This window comes from Mustela nigripes, chromosome 5 (genome assembly GCF_022355385.1).
Source record: "Mustela nigripes isolate SB6536 chromosome 5, MUSNIG.SB6536, whole genome shotgun sequence".
Classification (NCBI taxonomy): Eukaryota; Metazoa; Chordata; class Mammalia; order Carnivora; family Mustelidae; genus Mustela; species Mustela nigripes.
This window is the reverse complement of record NC_081561.1, coordinates 127,411,074-127,426,233: the sequence shown is the minus strand read 5'-3', so window position 1 is coordinate 127,426,233 and position 15,160 is coordinate 127,411,074. Positions and strand designations below refer to the sequence as shown.

Sequence of the window (15,160 nt, the reverse complement as noted above, 5' to 3'; positions counted from 1 at the left end):
GGAATCAAACTGCCCGGTGAGCTGAGATCCTTGCTCCTTCTCGGCCACAGGACTGAATTTGGTCTCTCTCTAAGCACCATTTCATCCCAGGAAGGCACCCTCCTGGCCCGATTTGCCCTGTAGCTGGACACCATCAGGTTTCTAGTCAGAAAAGGATGAGTAGGCTCTGATGAACTAGCACACGTGCCCAGTGGCAGCCTTATAAAAACCGCCAAGAGTAGATTAATGTTTAGAAAATCCACACACAGGCGTGCCTTGGTGACTCGGGTCAGTTAAACATCGTACTTTGGCTCAGGCCATGATCTTGGAGTCCTGGGATTGAGTCCCGAAGTAGGCTCCACACTCAACAGGGAGTCTGCTTGTCCCTCTCCCTCTGTCCTTCCCCCACCCCCACTCATGCTTTCTCTGTCTCTCAAATAAATAAAATCTTTAAAAAAAAATTCAAAAAGTAAAAAATACACAAATACAAACCTACACATACATGCACAGGAGCAAAGAAATTCATTTAAGTGGAAGGGGTAAAATACCAGCACCAAATTTAAGAAGATTAGATAAAAGCTCCAATAACAGGTGCATTTTAAAAACCTGGCACGAAGATGGTTCACAACATGTGCTTCCTTTTAAAACCTAACAGAAGTTATTGCAAGCCATGGTGCAGGCTCTAGGGTTCAAACCAGACCAATATGCACAACAAATAAGACCAGGCGATCATCATTATTTATGAGCTGGAAACTTTTTTTCTACATGGGATCCAAACATATGAATTAAATATGATTTTTAAAGAAATACGTAAGCAAATTGCTTAATTTTACTTTAGTTTTCTTTTAAAAAAAATTTACCTTAAGGATGGCTTCCTTTGTATAAAAGCTGAACTTGCCAACCTGGTTATCTTCTACCTCAGAGATGGCTAAGACAAGGGTGGCAGGAGCATATCTGCAAGAAGAAACATGACATTGTTCTGTTGTTCTGTGCCGTTAGTCAAGAGATGCTCTTTCTGATGGGACCAAATCGTATGCAATCAGCTCTGAGACATCCACAATAATACCAACTACAGATATTACACAATACTTGATATTTCTGCCCAAAGACTGAAGGGCTCTGGGGTCTTTTCAATCCTTACGGGACTTGATCTCCCTGAAGTTTCCTTGTGGTGACCATGGACTCCAAATTCTTTTCTCTTGATCCCAATTCTACTGTTTTATCCTGTTTCTCTTTGTACCTTCGACCTCATGTCCGCAGGCTCTTCACTAACTTAAGCCCTCTGTCCACTCCCTAAAAGCTGTCCAGTTCTTGCTGTCTTCCATTGCCCCAATAATTTTCTAAATGTTCTTTGCAACCATGTTTATGCCTTGGGATATGGTCCTTTGTCCATACCTATGAGATTTGGTCAAGTAATTTAGTATCTATGAACCTTGGTTTCTTCATTTGTAAATGGGAGATATCACCTATCTCATAGGGTTAAGGCAAATATTAAATGGGATAATATGCATGAACATGATTTTTAAAATGTAAGCTACTATGCTCATGTTTGATATATGTTGTTATAACAGTACTCCAAAGTGGCAACTTTAAGGAATTAACATACATAAAATAAATGCAAACTCAAGAGACAAGATCCTTGGATGCATAAACCTTCCCCTGGTAACTCAGAAGGCTCCCAGATCTTGTAGGAGTGTTGGGTCATTGTTGGGAGAACCAATCACAGCTTGACCAGGTCACAGATGATTTGGGCACTCTGTGCTGATTGGTTGATTCCAGTTGAACAAAAATATGCCCTATTTCACAACAGTGTAGAAGTCCAGCTCAAGTAGGAGGCCCTTGAAGAGCCAGAGAATTAGCTTGGCTCCAGGTTGGAGACCTAGTTAGCCTCATCTGAGCCCAATCACCCTTCCTGCCTTCTGTGAGACATGTATATATCCTCATGATAAATTCTCTTTTTGGTTTAGCTAGTGCGACAGGTTAGATTAGGAAATATTTTGCCTCCGGGGGACATTTGGAAATGCCTGGAGACATCGGAGATTGTTATAGTTGGGAAGGAGATGTGTTACTGGCATTTAGGAGTTAGTGATCAGGGGTCCTGATAAACCACTTCTGCTGCACAGGACAACCTCCTCTAAGAAAGAGTTATTCAGCCCCAAATCTTGATAATACCAAGGTTGAGAAATTCTATTCATATTCTATCATTCTAACCTTCTCCATTTCAGCTCATGGTCTTTTTGGAAAAGAGAGGAGTCCTTTAACGTATTAACACATCAAAGTTACATTTTGAGCACTAAGCCACACTAGCAAAACAAAGGTGACTTTTCCCCCTTGAAGTCATCTTTGCTTTCCTTGGGGTGGGGTCAGTACCAGGAATCTCCAGGGACAGAGCTTGGACCCTCAGGGGAAGGACAGACTAGAAGAAAAGGAGAGAATAGGGAGATAGAGGTTTCTTCTCAGCACACATCAAAGGCTGACTCTGCCCAGAGGAAAAGGATTCTTTTCCCAACTAAGTAGATTCATGATCTGCCACTAGCCAGAGTGTTTTCTTTCCAGCAACCGGCTAAACCTATGGGGCATGAACAAGTTTCACTGCTTTGAGTCCGCTTCTGCTGCTGGCTAACGAAAGAGTCAGACTGAGATATTGCCATGCATGTTAGATTCGTACATGATATTAGAGTTTCAAGGAAACAGCTGCTCAAAAAATTTGACTGACTTCTTTCTCATTCCAGGGAAAGTGAGAAGCAATCTGGACTTCTGGTCCATGCTTCTTGCCCCATGAGACAAACCCTCCCACTCCCTTATACCCAAAAGCAACACGGTCAACCTGGGCAGTGATTGAGCCTGTGATTCTATCTTACTTGAGCTCTCTGATCCAATTCTTCCATTAATCAGTGTTTTTCAATTCAATTATCCCCTTTCACTGAGCTCTCCCCTGACCCTTAGTAAAGAAGAAAAAAGAAATGGCATCATGACAGATGGAATATAAGAGAGGGAATTTGGAAATAAAGTTGTATTTGTGTGCCAGTGGTGATAGAAATTATTTTTCACTGGCCGTTCATTCTACCACTACATTATTTTCACTTTGACCTTTTCAAGACTCACCTGTCCACTTGATCACTGTCCTCCAGCAGAGAGGTAATAAAGACAGGAGGCGGGTGGTCCACTTTGTCTTTGAGTGATGCAAATTCAAAGTGAATGGGCCTCAGATACAAATGGAACTCTTCAAAACCCATCTCCCATGCCAGTTCCTTATAGAGACTAAAGGTGGGGGGTGGTTAGATAAAGAACCAAGAGCATTTGCTATTATTTTCCACTAAAAGAAAAGTAAGTGATAAGAAAACCCAAAAAATCTGAATAAGCACAAAAGTAAAAGTCAAAACAAGAGTAAGCCAAGTCCAGTATAAAGTGAATGAGTCATAAAGGTCTTGAATCCACTTTACACTATGACAGACAGTTAAATATAGTAGTTAACGTAGGAGGAGATATGCTTGGGCACTTCCTCAACTCTCATTTCCTGCAAGCTGGCTTCTGTCTTCAGAGTGCTCATGGGGTCACCCATACTGCTTTCAATACAAGGCTCACTATTTTCTCTCAGAGCTCTTTACAGCTGGTAACTGTCCTCTCTTTGAGGAACATCTTTGTTCTCTTGGATCCAGGGTCTCTACACTCCTACGTCATGACCACTATCACTCAGTCTTCATTGGCTTCTCTTCTTCCTCTTTTATTTTCAAATCCTAGTATTTCCTGGGGTTTTAAAACCTGGTCCTCTTCTCATCTTTTCTGTCCCCTCCTTGGGGAGTTCGTCTTCCAACCCTGAGCCCTAATGATCACCCCCTAGTATAAGAACTTGTGAGCCTACCTCTGTCCTGTCCTCTGTCTGAGCTCTGCTCCCACATTTACATGGCTTGCAGTAAGGCCCTGTTCAGATGCCCCTCTGGCAGTTCAGCCTTAAGAGTCTAGAATGCCTCCCCACCCCCTACACCCACATTTTAACACATTTCTCCATTTTGAAAAGTTGATACATTAAGGCTGAATTCAAAGGGCACCTTTATTAGTTTGCTAGGCTCCTGTGACAAAGTACCATAAACAGAGATTTGTCTCACAGTTCTGGAGGCTAGAAGTCTGGGATCAAGGTGTTGGTAGGGTTGTTTCCTTCTGAGGGCCATGAGGGAAGGATCTGTTCCAAACCTCTCTCCTTGGCTTACACATGGCCGTCTTCTGCTTGTGTCTTCAAATCATCTTCCTTCTTTGCATGTCTGTTTCCAAGTTTCCTCCTCTTAAAAGAACACCAGTCATATCGGAAGAGGGCCCACCCTAATCATTTCATTTTAACTTGATTCCCTCTGTAAAGACCCTACCTTCAAGTGAGGTGACATTCTGAGGCACTGGGGATTAGGACTTGAACACACGAACCTGCCAGGGGACACAGTTCATCCCTCAACAGTGCCTCTTTTATGAAGTTTTCCTTGATCCACTTATAAAGAATGAAAAAATATATTTTCTGAGTTCCTATAGTATTTTGGTTGTATGACTAAAATATCATATTAAGGGCGCCTGGGTGGCTCAGTGGGTTAAGCCGCTGCCTTCGGCTCAGGTCATGATCTCAGGGTCCTGGGATCGAGTCCCGCAAGGGGCTCTCTGCTCGGCAGGGAGCCTGCTTCCCTCTCTCTCTCTCTCTCTCTGCCTGCCTCTCCATCTACTTGTGATTTCTCTCTGTCAAATAAATAAATAAAATCTTTAAAAATAATAATAATAAAATAAAATATCATATTAAACTGTGGTAGAACTAACATTTAAATTGTGAGCTCCCTGAAAACAAGGATCAAAAATTATGGGCCGGCAGTATCATAAAAGTTAATAAATATCTTAACTTATAGTTTGAATTCTGCTTCTAGTACTTTCTAGTTATGTGATCTTGGGCAAATACTTAACTTTCTGAGCCTCTACTTCCTTTCTGGTAAAATACTAATAAGGATATTCTGGAAATTCAATGAATGAATACACATAAAGTCCCCAGTACAGACCCTGGCCATAGCAGGCCCTCAGTAATGGTTGGTGGCAGATGACTGGACCCTGTAGGTCTGTATGGCATCTCATGAGGACTAGAACATAACTCATACATGTTTGCAACAGACCCTTTAACTCCATATCTTTCCTGCTCATAGAACATGTCCACTTGGATGTCTTCCCATCCACTACACACTCATACCTTAAACTTCATTCTTCAATCTCTCTGTCTCTCCTTCTTGAATCTTCCAAACCTCTGCAGGCCTGGATACTGTCACTGACTCCTCCCTCACCTCCCTCTAGTCTCTCTATTGCTTCTGCTCTGCTATTCAACCTCATCATAATTAAGAGCAAATCCAGTAAATACTCAGAGGGACCGTGTAGGTCAGGCCTCATACCGGGTGATGGGATATCACAGGAAGCAACATGGACACTGTTTTTGCAACCAGAGAGCTTACACCAGCAGGAAAACTGATAAACCAGTTTTAAGCATCTAACTAAAAGGCAGTGTACTGAATGGAGGGGAAGCCCAGGTGCTGGGAAGAGGGCCTAGCCTAGCTGAGTGGTCAGAGAGGCATGTAGGGTGGCCTGGGTGGAGAAGGAAGAAGTGAGCAAAATGGTCATTTCAGCCATTTAGAAAGCTCACTCTGGCTGCCCTGGAGCACCAAGGGAACAACACTTATAGACAGGGAAACCTGTGGTCTGCTCTCCCCCACCTAGATCCGTAGTCCCCCTACTGACCGAGCTAAGTGTACACTCTCCAGACTCATTTCTATTAGCCGGTGGCGGAGGGTCACAAGTTCCAGAAGTTTCGAAAATGTCTCCAGGAGCTGCACAGAAGAACCTTGGCTTTGGTTCTGTCCTTCGTCTGCAGCAGACTGGAGAGCAAGCAGACCTATCTCCTCCAGGAGAAAGGGATCTCCCATTACTTTAGCTGAAAACAGCTGGAAGAAAACAAAAGCACTTTTAAAAACTTAAAAAAGAAGTTCGTACATTAAGAAAAACGCTGTAGGTGGCACAGCCTCTGGACCCCGATTTCCCGGGTTCAAGTCCTAGCACTGCCACTTATAAGCCTGTGTAATTTTGCTGTCTCTCAGTTCCCTCATCTGTAAGGGGGGATAAGAATAGTAACAGTAGCTGAGAGGAACAAGTAGATAATAAATACCTAATAGAACTGCTGGGAAAGTTTAAGTGATTAATATATACAAAAGTGCCTGGTACATAGCATTCACTGTTATCATTGTTATAAATATTTTAAGCCAAAATAAAGAACAGAAGTAGAAATCCCTGATATTTTCCAAGTATTTTAGAGGCCAATAATAATAACAATTTCCTCTTCTAACTGCAGTTTCAAAATTTCTACGTGTTTTCACATACATTACCTCATATCTATCTTCACAAGATCCCCCATGAAGCAGGAACCACAGATGCCATGATTTCCATTTCATCAGTGAAAAATCTGAAGCAACACTGCAACTTTCCAAGGTCACACAGCAGTACCAAGAGTAGATGTACACTTTCTGATTCCAAGTTCAGTAGTTTTACAATATGCTAAGCTTCCTTTACAATGTCCTCGTGGAAGAGCCAGCCCTGGGCAATTTTTGAAATAACCTCATTGTTCTTTAACTCCCTCCTGGCATGGTTGGCTCTTCTGCTCTGATGTCTGTGGTACCCTCCCCTTACTCCCAGCAAGGACCCAGTTGGGGGCCCCACATCTGCCTTTCCTGGCTCGGCTCCCTAAGGGTGCACCGGCTCCCTTATCTGTCCACTCATCTATCATAGGCCTGTTCTACTTGAAGATGCAATTTCTCAATTCTTGGAGTCTTCCAAAGTGATAAAGAAATGCAGAAGACATGCAGAAACTCAGAAGACATGCAGAAACTAATTTCTGCATGTCTTCTGAGGGCAATACCTGCTCCATTTTTTGACCTAATGCAAAAGGTTAATCTGAGGATTTATCATTTCTGGATACAAATTTGAACCCACTTTAAAAATAATAATAATAATAGTTAAAACTGGCATGGCATCAATGGGAAACTACACAGGTATCTCAAATATTCACTATGAGTTATAAGAGAATTTAAAGTACATTTAAAAGATCTGGTACCATAATACAATGTGAAAAGAATCTGGAATAACTGGTAGTATGATACCTGACTGGTAATTTTGGAATTTTGAGCCATACCCTCCTTCATGCCCCCGCCCCCGTGTCTCCAGGTAGAATACTAAAGAAGTTAAATATTTTTAAAATGAAATCAAAACCCTAGGAAATTAGAAAAAAGTAAGACATATAACATCTGGGTAACGATTTGCTTTCTGGATTTAGGAAGATAGACGAAGTCACACAGAAAAAGATCAACAGGGAGCACCTGGGTGGCTCAGTGGGTTAAAGCCTCTGCCTTCAGCTTGGGTCATGATCCCAGGGTCCTGGGATCGAGCCCCACATTGGGCTCTCTGTTCAGCTCTCTGCTCTCTCTACCTGCTTGTGATCTCTCTCTCTCTCTCTGTCAAATAAATAAATAAAATATTTTTTTAAAAAAGAAAAAGATCAACAGATTTTTTTCTATAAGAAAATAAAAAAATAAAAAGACTAATAGGGAGAAATATTGCAGAAAATATGATAGACAAAAGAGTTAAGGCTTTCATTTAAGGGAGCTCATGTAAGTGGACAGGAATGACATTAGGATTCTAAGAGATAAATAAGGGAAAGAACAGAAGAGTCACAAAAAATACAATTTGTAACAAGACTTTTGGAAGGATATTTAGTCTCAACAAATACCAAGGAAATGAAAACTAACAGTGCAATGCCAACAGTGCAATGTTACGTATAGAGAGAGATAGATATATTTATACTTATATAAATATATATAGACTTTATATGCTTACACCTAATACTGTATAATATAGCATAATTGGTATTCTTTTAAATTATTGGTGGCATTTCAATATTCCAAATTGCATCCAAAAACTTAAATTTTGTTCCAGTGATTCCATTTCTAAGAATGTATCAAGGAATTGATTTAAAATATGGAAAAATCTGTAAGCATGGAGATGTACCTTATAACATTTTTAATAATAATGAAAAATTAGAAACGACTTGAATGTCCAACAATAGGGAAATAGTTGGATAAGTTGTGATTCATCCCTTGAGGGAATTATACTCATAAAGGTGAGTATAAAGACTAGATAGCAGTATGGAAAAATATATAATACAATGTTAACTAAGGAAAACAGGGGGTAGGGTATGAAGGATATGATTATAACTATGTTAACACCCATTTGAAGAAGACTTGAATTCAGAAAAATTGTGAATTTTTTGTGAATTGTGAATTTATTGTGAATGCATTTGAGTGATTATATTTAGGGTAATTTTTTTTTTTTTTTTGCTTTTTGCTTTTGCTAAAATTCTGGTTATTTTTGATCAATTCAAAACTAATTAAAGTAAAATAAAATTTTAGTTTGGGCAGGAGGGAATAGGAGGCCAAGGCAGACACATGGAAGGGATATTTTTTTGCAGCTAGGGCCCTTAAAAGTTCTTTCATCATAAAGTATGTACCCACACAGAGTAAGGTCAAATTGGAACCCAGGCTCAACTGTGATAGCCTTAACAGAAAAAGAAAAGAATTAAAATCTAACTACAAACGCCAGGTAAATCATTAGGCCCCAGTTTGAACCACAGAACATTAGAGCTGAAAGGGACTTTAGAGACCATCAAGCTCACTTGCATCCTCATCTCCTCAAATACACAAACATAATGTTAGAAAATAGGAAAGGGAAGCTCAGAGAGGCTAAGAGGCATGTTCAGAGTCACACAGGAAATTAATGGCAGGGCTGAGCTTGAGTCTAGGTCCCTGACTCCTCACTCAGTACTCTCTCTCTCCTGTACCAGATCTCAGCTCAGGACAAAAAGAGGGAATTTCAGGAATAGTCTCAGTGAAAATAAAATATATAACTTTTAGTAAAAATATATATTGTTGGGTGCCTGGGTGGCTCAGTGGGTTAGGCCACTGCCTTCGGCTCAGGTCATGATCTCAGGGTCCTGGGATCGAGCCCCGCATCGCACTCTTTGCTCAGCAGGGAGTCTGCTTCCCCTTCTCTGCCTGCCTCTCTGCCTACTTGTGATCATATCTCTCTCTCTCTGTCAAATAAAAAATAAAATCTTTAAAATATATATAGTTAAAAATATATATATATATTAGGCCTGAAAACATTTCCCACATACCTATGTACATCTCCTTTCTAAATGTAGCAGTATCCTGATAACGTAGAAACTTTGACCAAAAATGAAAAAAGAATTACATAAAAATGTTGGCAAGGCCTAGGACTATGATCTGTCTCTGGCCAAACAGGGGAGGAACAGAGCCAAACAGAAAAACATAGCTAAGTAGTAACATCTGGGTGGAAACATTCTCTTTGCCAAGGAACCCCCGCCTCCCCGACCCTCTTCAGAGAACCTACATCCCTCTGGAGCTGATTGCTGTACCAGGACTCGGGCCTGGCCGGTGTAAGCCACGTATCCAGGGCCAGCCGCAGCATACGTCTCTCCAGCAAGGTGAAGCTGCTGGCGGATCTTGGTCTGCAGGTGTGGCGGGCCTCCTGGAGGAGGTGCTCAAGGGATCGGGGGATGAGTGATGCCAGGCCCAGGGAAGGATGGAACTCCAGCAGATAAATGTTTTTCAAAGCTGGGCTTAAAAAGAGGACCAATCAATGACAATTTTACACAATGAAGAACTTAATCTATTTCAAAAGATATTTGAATTTTTCATTTTTTAAGACTTATAAAATAGCTGCTATAATCCAGGGCATTATAAAAAATTAGAAGTTCAAAGGGGCCAAATAGGCCATCCAGACTCCACCCGATTATACAACATGCCCTTTGCTTTAATATGAATCCCTTTAAAAGTGGAAGCTGTGCGGCGCCTGGGTGGCTCAGTGGGTTAAGCCGCTGCCTTCGGCTCAGGTCATGATCTCGGGGTCCTGGGATCGAGTCCCACATCGGGCTCTCTGCTCAGCAGGGGGCCTGCTTCCCTTCCTCTCTCTCTGCCTGCCTCTCTGCCTATCTATCTCTGTCAAATAAATAAATAAAAATCTTAAAAAAAAAAAAAAAGTGGAAGCTGTAAGAGTTTATTCCTAAAAGTCCAATCTAATTCTTTTTGCTTGTTTAAACTTTGTCATTGTTTAAACTTTTTCATTGTTTAAACTTTTTCATTGTGAAACCATTTTAGATTCACATGCAATGGTAGGAAACAGTATACAGAAAGATCACACGTATCCTTTACCCAGACTACCCTAATGGGTCTTCAACTGTATATGGTAAACCTGTAAACATTAATTGGCATTAGTCAAAGATTTGAAAACAACTTAAAGATGAAAATATAACTTAAAAGTAAAAATATTAAACAAATAATGTCCATGACTGGTTTCTATATCTTTCCATGAGTCTTGATCCTTTTCCCCCAAAATGGTAATAAACAAAGAGAAATTTTAAACTCTGTACACAGCTGCTGGAATCATTCATGTTCTCCATAAGAACATTCTATTTTATAAATGGGTGAGACCAGAAATGAGAAAATGCTTATCTGTGGGTATTCCTTTCAAAATAGAGGATACAGCATAAGTCCAGGGCCTTTCCATATCTACATGGTACTAAAGAGTGTAAATATTTCTTAAACCTATGCAAATGGGATTCTTCTTTGTTCTAGGACTTAAAACATACAACCCTAAGGTTGGAAAGGAATCTCATTAAGCAAATAACATTTGCTTTTGAGACTATTCTGACAGGTCTTTGTACCCATATAGTTCTACGGGATTCTGCCAAAAACCCATTTCCTGAACAATAGAGTCTCTTCCATAGCCAACTCCCCACTACCCCGCCCGCCACCTCCCGCCCCAGCTGATGTCCCAAGCTTGTTACAATGAAGAAAACACTCCTGAGAAAGGTCTGTGGAGAACATGCTGTCTTGTGCCTGGAACTCCCAGGGCTCTTTCTCAAGGGATAAGGTTGGAACATAAGCTATGAAATCCCCCGACAACCTGCTGGTCCCCAGGAGGATTCCATAGCCCAGTGTGGCAATGTCCCACTGAAAGTGTGCACTAGGCAGGAGCACCAGGCCGTGCCTCGGTTGTTCACAACTGTGCCCTCACCTCCCAGCACAGGGGCCTGAGAGCTATAGGAGCTCAACAGGTACTTGTTACATGTAGAAAGGAGCTCGAAAAGTTATCCACCCTTTGAAGGCCATAGAGAGATGGTGATCACGGGCCATGCAGACCAGCCTGGGGCTTATCACCCACTTGCTGATTCCCTCACTACCCTCCACAGCCGGGAAGGAATGGGAATTCAAACCACACATCAAGGTGGTGACTTAAAGTTATGTACCTTCACTGAGTGATCTCCGGGAAATTTAATTTGCTCCTTAAAGGGGTAGGGGTCACAAGGTGAGTCTGCAGAAACCTTTTTGGTTTCTAGAATAAATAGCTTCCTAGAAACTAGAATAGATTCCTAGAATAAATAGATTCCTTCTTGAGACACGTTAAAGCACATCCAAGTTTCATATACATTGGCTTACATGGTACTTCAGATTAAACCCTCGGATGACATTTTAAGAGTAACTACTTTTTTTTTTTTAATAGAACTTCTCAAGGGGAAAGATTCTGTACCTAGTGGTATAATTTTAAATTCTAGCCTCGTGTTCTTTATTACTTACAGTAATGCTTACAAAACAAATGGATATTGAGCATGCAAGAGAAACGGGGCACCCGGGTGGCTCCGTGGGTTAAAGCCTCCACCTTCGGCTCAGGTCATGATCTCAGGGTCTTGGGATCGAGCCCCGCATCAGGCTCCCCACTCAGTGGGGAGCCTCCTTCCCCCTCCCCCTTTGCCTGCCTCTGCCTACTTGGCATCTCTCTCTGTCAAATAAATAAATCTTAAGAAAATCTTAAGAAATCTTAAGAAAAAAAAAATCTTAAGAAAAAAAAAGAGAGAGAGAATCCCTCTTTGAGGGCCTTTATATCCCCTTCACTCGTCTCCCCAAATAACTGAGAGGTACTTTATAGACTATTTAGACTTAACATCATACACTTAACTTATCTAAGAGATTAAATGTAAAATGTCTAAAGACAATGCCACCATACCAGCTATTGTTGATGGAAATAAGTTGTTTGCAAATTATGTTAAGGGGGAGTCCAAAGTTACTGCTATCATCTGGACGGCCTTCCTGCCAAAGCCTCTGGACATACTCCCGCTGACGCTCGATCTAGAAATGTAGCATAAAAGTTAAAATTAGAAAAGTTAAGCTTTCCCATGGCTGTGAATTATGAGCCTTGATATGCGAAGAACAACAGTCCTTTGGGTCCCTTCATTATTTGACTAATTTTCACCCAGACACGGTCCTGAGGACTCACTTACACGAAGACACGCTGGTCTTTCAGTCTGAGCCCAAGGTCAGCCAAGAAAAGCAAAGGCAACCAAATTCAGACAATCTTAGGAGGCCCAGGAAAACTTTCTGTCAAATAATTGACAACGAGGAAAACATTCTAGCCAGGTCTAGGGTAAATGCACTGTAACAATCCATCTCCTGCTTACTTCCTGCCTCTGGCTTTCCCCCCAGAGGACCTACACTGTAATTTCTCCTTTAGCGTCCTAAAAATAGCCACAACACTTAAAAATAATAATAAACCTCACTTTATACATTCACAGCTTCTAAAGAGGGTAAGTTCATCCTTCTTTCAATACCACTAAACTCCATCATCTAGTGAAAATAAGCTTTCTATTTTCTGTGGACCATTAAATGTAATTAGGGTTGGAAACTTCCTTTTAAGACCGTAGTTATGCTTGGAATTCAACAATGCAAATGAGCTTTCAAATAAACACGCCGGACGCGCTGCCTTAGAAAACCTGGATTCTGAACACGCGACGAAAGGAAAACACTTTTTGGTTCTGGCCTGGGTTTTCCATCGTCTTCCCATATGTGATATTTTAAAACCCAAATGTACTTACGTGCTGATTGAGGATGCCCCTCACTAGCTCCAAGTGAAGCCTCAGGCAGGTGCCCTCATCTCGGTAGGCCTTCCGGAAATAAGGGCGGCTGAGATCAAACCTCGGGCGTCTGTGCATTAGGTCAGTGATCACTTGTGCTAAGGCAAACCTCTCCTCAGGGTCCAACACATGCTGGTAGGCTTCGAAGTAACTGTCAAGAAGCTGCGGATAAGGTTTGTGGTCAGGGAAGAGCAGAGGCAGCCCTAGGCTCCAGCAAAGAGAAGGGAGCCCCCCCATTCCCCACCCCCGACTTTGGAAAGCCCCCCGGGGCATCAGCAGCAGAGAGAGGGGCTCAGACCCTTCAGGTACCAGCCTGGGGCGGGCAGCGGCAGCACCAGTGCAACCCCAGGGCCCTTAGTAAACCCACAGAGGTAGGGAGGGCAAAGCAAGGAATACTGGTTTTGCCTGCGCCCCCTCTTCCTCTGCTCTCCACAAAAAAGGGGGGGTTATCTAATGAATAAGATAACATCTCATCGTTATAAGCTCCAATGAAACGGGGCAGGCAATGTCACTTGGTCAGATATATTTATCTGCAATCCCGTTCTCCAAAGACTCATTCTCCGCTTCCATTTTACTCCAGCACCAAACATGGAGTGGCTTCCTCCTCCACTCTTTTTTATTTTTATTTTTTAATGTATTTGAAAGAGAGAGAGCACACAAGCCGGAGGCGGGGAAGAGCCAGGAGGAGAGAGAGAAGTGGGCTCCCTGCTCAGCGGTATGGGACTCCATCCCAGGACCCCAGGGTCATAACCTGAGTCAAAGGCAGACGCTTAACCAACTGAGCCTCCCAGGAGCCTCTTCCTCCCCTCTTCTTATGCTCAGCTCCATTGCTGACCCCTTTTCTTTAAGAGTTGGCCCTCTATTCCACAATAGAGGACTGAGGTAAAAGTCTCCTAACTACAGAGGCATTGATCCCAGACAGGACTCTGTTAGGAAGGGCTTCACGTCCAGAACTCTCAAAGGCATGCAGGGAACTTCTTTTCTAGTAAAGGTCACAAACCTTTTCTAAAAACCAAAGAAAGCTCCCAGACACTAACCCAGTAACCATGGAAGAGGTTTCTCAGGGTGGGAATTCAGAGACGCTCTTTATTTTGCTTTTACATTTTTCTGTGACCTTAAGAATTTATGTTCTGTATATAAATTCTGTTTGTATGCAATTAGTCATGGTGCTAATCAGGAAAATGCTCTTAAGAGATCCCTGGGCTGGAATCCCAAACAGGGACCTAAGGGTAAGATAAGCAATTCTGGACAGTGTAATTGTGGTTCAGGGCTGTCGCACATTATATTAAATATATTAAGTTGTACTCCTATCCCAATCAAGTACTTTCTTTTAAAAAGGTTAAATGATATTCATAATCTTGTTTTTTAAGTTATTTGGCTATAAGCAACACACTGAATTAGTGATCAGCTATGATTTCTGGGCAGTATACGTTCAGAGGTTCTTATGAAGTGAGAAGATCTGATCTATAAATTTTCAAATGTAATGAGATGTTTAGAAGTGCTCAGTTACCACGTTTTTACATTTTGCTGACATGTAATTAAGTATTTATTGATAATAATTTTGTATGTTCTTTTCATATTTCAGAGTCATGCACGTGTTTTTTCTCAAATTGCAAACATTTTCAATGGAACCTGCAAAGCTCTTAGGTCCTAAACACCGAGTCCACATTGCCTGATGAATAAGTCGGCTCTGACTGGGAGCTTTTAAGGCTTTATTCCGTTCATTCCACAGCAGAACAAATTCCTTTCCTCTGCGGATCTAATCCAACAAATCCTCCCTCCGAGTTTTTGCTCAAGATGTACCCCCCCAATCTTCTTCTTCTTCTTCTTCTTTTTTTTTTTTTAATTTATTTGACAGATAGACATCACAAGTAGGCAGAGAGGCAGGCAGAGAGAGAGAGAGGAGGAAGCAGGCTCCCCGCTGAGCAGAGAGCCCCATGCAGGGCTCAAGCCCAGGACCCTGGGAACATGACCTGAGCTGAAGGCAGAGGCTTTAAATCACTGAGCCACCCAAGTGCCCCCCTCCCCAGTCTTCTTTTGCTAGCTCCTCTTAGGCAGGTTTCAGTGTTCTGGAAGGTGTCAGCTCCCATTGTAGCCATATCACCAAAGTCACATCGGCTTGCCCAGGGTGTGCCT

The 15,160-nt window shown here is 41.9% G+C and overlaps 1 protein-coding gene across 1 annotated transcript in view; it reads right to left on the bottom strand.

Moving 5' to 3' along the window:
- LOC132018346 (uncharacterized) overlaps window positions 1-15,160 on the bottom strand; it is a 190,221-nt gene that overhangs the window by 87,570 nt on the left and 87,491 nt on the right. Inside the window, exons 17-22 of the mRNA XM_059401165.1 lie at window positions 12,986-13,186; window positions 12,121-12,242; window positions 9,448-9,676; window positions 5,731-5,933; window positions 3,085-3,240; window positions 840-933 (exon numbers count right to left, since the gene is read on the bottom strand). Coding sequence (XP_059257148.1) covers window positions 840-933; window positions 3,085-3,240; window positions 5,731-5,933; window positions 9,448-9,676; window positions 12,121-12,242; window positions 12,986-13,186 — 1,005 coding nt within the window. The remainder of the gene's footprint in view (window positions 1-839; window positions 934-3,084; window positions 3,241-5,730; window positions 5,934-9,447; window positions 9,677-12,120; window positions 12,243-12,985; window positions 13,187-15,160) is intronic.